Raw genomic sequence first — 5,592 nt, 5'->3', positions numbered from 1 at the left:
CATTGTATGCCTTCTCCTTTCCCTGCTTGAGGTTCCCACAGTCAGCTCGTATATGCCCAAACCCTGAGCATTCAAAACATCTTGGGCCTCTGGGATCTTTCTTCTCAGCTTCCTTAGGTTCAAATCTCTGGGGGCCTTCTTCATTTTTTCGAAAAACTTCTTCTTGAACCGCTAATTTTTCATTAATCTTTCAAAAATTTTGGCCAGCATAGCCACAGCTTTTTCTTCATCCTCAGAGTCGTCTCTAGATGAGACTTCGACCTTCTCCTTGGAAGCTTTCAAGGAAATGGTCTTCACCTTTTTGACCTGGGGCAAGGACAGCTCAAAAGTTTGAAGAGATCCCACCAACTCTTCAATCTTCATTTCATTCAGGTCTTTGCTTTCATCAATTATTGTTACCTTGATTCTAAAACGCTTAGGCAAAGATCTTAGAATTTTATGGATGAGTTTTACATCAGAGACGGTTTTCCCAATACTCACCATTGAGTTTATGAGGTCGCTCATTTTGGAGTAAAACTCTCCAAATGTCTCATCTTCCAACATCTTAATTTCTTCAAATCTAGAAATCAACATTTGAAGTTTGACAGATTTAACAAGTTTAGTGCATTCATATGTTGTTTCTAAGATTTGTCAGGCTTTTTAAGCGGTTCACTATTTGAAATTCTTGCAAATTCAAATGGTGAAAATGCTTGACATAGAGCATGGAGGGCTTTATTATTAGAAAGTCGTGCATTTTTCTCATTGACTAGTTTGGGAGTTGCATTAGCTGGCTTAGTCCAACTAGTTTCAATAATATTCCAACAGTCAATGGATTTTAAAAAGAACCGCATACGGGTTTCCCAATAGCCATAGTTCGTACCATCAAAGACAGGAACAATATTAATATTTTGAGACATTGAAATAAAACTAGAAGTCAAAAGGAAAGATAACACTCACGAATTGAATCTAAACAAAGTGTACCAAGGTCTGATACCAATTGAAAATTAAAGGACTTCTACTTTTAACAAGCGTGTGCAAAAGTGTGTAACAAAATATCACAATGCGGAAAATAAGGAAGAGATATTTTTTTGACGAAGTAGAAACTTAATTAAGAGAAAAACCACTCCGGAGCAACCAAACCTAGGATATCCACTATTCAGAAGACAAAGCTAGTACATAGACAGTAACACTCACATACCCGATGCAGCGATCGTATCTAGCACTCTGACGTGTAACCCAACACGAATGCTTCCCAACTAAGTCACCTACTTGATGGGGTCTTCAATTGAATCCTTTACCTTAGGGCCAACCCCTAAGCTAGACTTCAGTTCAGCACAACGACAGCACTTGGCAATAGATTCATAGAGGACACTTCAGCACAATAACCCTTACAATAAACTTTGTAAGCTTCTATGGAATTCACTATCGAATTCTTACAATTCTCAACCCTAGGAGCCTCTATTTATAGGCGACAGGAGTTCAAATACGCGTCTAACTCGAAATACCTAGGCCTTGTCCGGACGATAGACATAAGGCGTCTAGAAGGACAACTGTGCGATCGGCTTTCCAAATTCGTTAAAATATTTCCTGAATTGCGCTACGTCTGGACGGTGTTGCCCTAGCGTCTAGACGATTGCATTTTAGCTGCACGCAATTTCCATATCAAGGCTTGACGCGTCCAGACCATAACAGCTGTCGTTCAGACGGTTGGTCTGATGCACTCAATTTTCATATATGAAGCTTGAGCGTTCGGACCATGAAGACTGTTGTCCGGAATTTTGAACTTTGAATGCATGACTTGCCTTATGAATGAGCGCGTCTAGACGGGAATTCACATCGTCCGGACAGTTGCAGCTGTCTTCCCATATCTGTGTTTTAGGAAAGAAATCCCATAGCTGATCGAACATTGAACGGCATCCGAACGTGCTGCTAAGGTGTCCGGACGGATGCAACTTGGAACAGTTCGAAGCTTCTCAACATAGAGGAATGTGCAGATGGAAAGTTCTCGTCGTCTGAACGGATGATGCTTGGACAGTTGAGCGTCCGAACGAAATATCACGTCGTCTGGACGGATGCAAGGGATCCGATTTCTTTGACTTGGAATCTGAGCAGAATCTTCTAGAACCATAACTCTGAATAAGAAGACTTCTGAAAATGAATGAACCCCTGTATAAAAGCACCATTACATAGAAGTGATTTTGTCCAACAGAATGCAATCAATTACAAACCAACACGGATGCTCTTCAGTGTTCGAGAAGAATCCAGATTTCCTTTGTAGACATAAATCAAGAAAGACAGCTTGCAACCGTCCGAACGCTAGGACAATACCGTTCGTATGAGTCCTTAATATGGAAACGTGTGAAGCGCATTATGGAATGGCGATTGTCCAGTTCACCGTCCAGACGCTCTCAGCCTCCGTCCGGACGCTGCCTAGAGAAATCCGAATCAGTAGCGATTTAGGTCTTCTAAGCCTATAAATAAAGAACTCTAGGAATGTATTATTTACAGAATTCGGTTTGAATTCTCTAGAGCTTAGAGCGGTTGTGTAGGTTGAAATTATAAAGATTTGCTAGCTCTAAGTGCTGCTTGGTGTGTGGTTCTTTTTCATGTGAAGTCCAGCTTAGGAAGGAGCCCTAAACTAAAGGAATCCCTTGAAGACCCCTACAGGTAGGAGACCTGGTTGGAAAGCATTCATGTTGGGTTACGTGTCAAACTACAAAGTACAATCGCTGCATCGGGGTATGTGAGTGATACTACTTTGTCTTCTGAATAGTGAAATTTCTGGGTTTGGTAGCCTCGGCGTGGTTTTTCTCTTAATTGAGTTTCCACTTCATTTACAAAATACCTGTCTCATTTAAATTCCGCATTTTGATATTTTGTTACACATTATTCACACACACACACGGTAAATTAGAAGTCTTTATGTTTTTTATTAGTATTGAGCACTTGTGCAAGATAAAGTTTGAGTCAATGGAGATAGAAAAATCCTCAACATTCCGTAACTTATGGTTGTACCTAGACTTTGTGAGAAAGAACGAGAATAACCCCCATGGATAAGAGAGAACATGACAAAACCCTTTAATTGTTTAACAAATGATCGTTTAAATTAAGTGTTCAACAACCAATTAATTTAGATTTAAAATATTGATTTTTTGCACCATAAAATATATACACATATAATCTTTACTAAAAATTGAATAGATAAAATGGTGCATATATAGTAAAAAAAAAAAAAATAGAAAACTTAAAATATATATATATCAAAAGAATTAATTTATTTTCTATACATAAATGTGGCTTTTAATTTTAATTTTAATTTTTAGATGTAATAGGTTATTAGCAACAACCCATAAAATTGTTGCTGATAATGGTTATCAGCAACGACCATCAAAGTCGTTGCTAATGATCGATCAATATTAGCTACGACAATAAGTCAATTGAATAGATAAAATGGTGCACATATAGTAAAAAAAAAAAAAAATAGAAAACTTAAAAATATATATATATTTCAAAAGAATTAATTTATTTTCTATACATAAATGTGGGTTTTAATTTTAATTTTAATTTTTAGATGTAATAGGTTATTAGCAACAACCCATAAAATTGTTGCTGATAATGGTTTTCAGCAACGACCATCAAAGTCGTTGCTAATGATCGATCAATATTAGCTACGACAATAAGTCAATTGAATAGATAAAATGGTGCACATATAGTAAAAAAAAAAAAAAATAGAAAACTTAAATATATATATATATATATATATATCAAAAGAATTAATTTATTTTCTATACATAAATGTGGGTTTTAATTTTAATTTTAATTTTTAGATGTAACAGGTTATCAGCAACGACCCTTAAAATCGTTGCTGATAATGGCTCTCAGCAAGAACCATCAAAGTCGTTGCTAATGATCAATCAATATTAGCGACGACAATAAGTCCTTGCTGATGTGCTTTTATTTTATTTCTCTATTTATTAGCGACGATCCTTTGGATAGTTGTTGACGATTGGGCATCACTGACGACTACAGGTCGTTGCCAATATGCTTCTATATTTATTAATTTTAATAATCCACATAGCAATAGAACGGACCTTGTAGTTGCTGATAATCAATTATTAGCAACAACCTTATAGTTTATTTGTTGACGACTACTCAGCAACGACATTTATATCGTCTCTGGCCTAAACATAATCTCTAAATAATGGGTTAAACTAATGAATGTATGGCCTAAACATAATCTCTAAATAATGGGTTAAACTAATGAATGTTTTCCCAGTACAGTAAATCCTATTAAGAAATTAACGACATAAATTTTTATTCCACAACCGAAGTTGATGATGTAAACATGCAATATATAGAATGGAAGAGATACTGCATCCTTCCAAAAGTTAAAATGATCATACACGTGTTCTTACAAAGACTTTATATTTGTTTAGAATGTATAGACGATTCTACACTCTAGAACACTTATTCATGAAAAGACGAAACTGCAGAGCACTTGGAATCTAAGCAGTGACGAAGGGGTAAATCTCATATCTTATGTTGCAACTCCCACCAACAACTCTTCCTCCTTCTTTCCCATCACAGCAACGAGGAAGTTCACCAATTATACCGTCAAGACACTTGAAACAGTTACGCGTAGAAAGGTCCCTTGTGCATTGGGCCAAACCATAGAGCTTCCTTGATTCTTCGAGCTCTACCTCTCCAACTGCATACAGTTTTGGAGTCGCAGATGCTTCTTTGGCTAGTAGGCTCAACAACTCCCTTGTCTTTTGGTTAAAGCTTGTGGGCTCGCTAACATCTCTCCAGTTCCACAGATAGAACTTGTTCTGATTATCAATTTTGCCAAAGAAATCAGTGTTGACGTACTTCAAAAGACAATTGTCGTACCATATAATCGCACCTTTATCATACGGGCAGCGTTGGTGAATTTCGCGGGTGGCCTCATTAACGCAAGTCCTGCAGTCTGTGGCTTTAACGTCACCACGACAAAGAGCAAGTCCATAAGTTTTGTAGCGATCCCGACCCACTGAACCAAGACCAAAGCCCTGTGCAGGGGTTCGGTAGTAAAGATTGCCCAAGAGCTTTCTGAGGTTTGAATCATAAGGGTCATTGGTGGTGAAGTTCGCAGAGCTTGAACAGAAATGGAAGAGAGGGCTGGCTCCATAAATGGTTTGGAGAAGGAGAGCAAATGTTAGCAGATAGATAGAGAAGGAAGACATTTTTGGTAGGAAATGAGGATGTTCTTTGGATGAAGCTATGGAGAAGTACTATGTACGCAGAACTTATTTATAGTAGACCGGTCAGCTTCACGCTTCAGCACTAAAATACATGGGAATATTGAAAAGACAATATTATTGTTGGCTGAAAGCTCTACAATCCAACTACCTCAGCCTGGTTTTGTTAATAGGGTTTCGGCCAGTAAAATACTAGGGATCGACCGGAATATTGTAAAGATGAATATTGTTTGGCAGAAAGCTCTACAATCCAAACTACCTCAGCCTGGTTTTGTTGATAGGTTTTCGCATGTAATTTTCTCCCCAAGCATAGATGTAGAAATTGATGAACATGGTTATAGAGGAAATATATCAGCCAGCTGTGCCTTAGAGTTAG

The 5,592-nt window shown here is 37.6% G+C and overlaps 1 protein-coding gene across 1 annotated transcript; it reads right to left on the bottom strand.

Annotated features, from left to right (window-relative positions):
• Window positions 1-4,385: 4,385 nt before the first annotated feature.
• Window positions 4,386-5,220, bottom strand: LOC133869610 (cysteine-rich repeat secretory protein 38-like). The gene has a single exon (XM_062306651.1). The coding sequence runs from the start codon at window positions 5,199-5,201 to the stop codon at window positions 4,485-4,487; it is 717 nt and encodes a 238-aa protein (XP_062162635.1). The 5' UTR covers window positions 5,202-5,220; the 3' UTR covers window positions 4,386-4,484.
• Between the last annotated feature and the right edge of the window lie 372 nt (window positions 5,221-5,592).

This window comes from Alnus glutinosa, chromosome 5, assembly GCF_958979055.1.
Source record: "Alnus glutinosa chromosome 5, dhAlnGlut1.1, whole genome shotgun sequence".
NCBI classification, from domain to species: domain Eukaryota; kingdom Viridiplantae; phylum Streptophyta; class Magnoliopsida; order Fagales; family Betulaceae; genus Alnus; species Alnus glutinosa.
The sequence above is the reverse complement of the archived record's forward strand: the minus strand, read 5'-3'. Positions and strand labels throughout refer to the sequence as shown.

Excerpts from the sequence above, each read along its gene's own strand:
- LOC133869610 (XM_062306651.1), bottom strand. The coding sequence starts at position 5,201 with ATGTCTTCCTTCTCTATCTATCTGCTAACATTTGCTCTCCTTCTCCAA.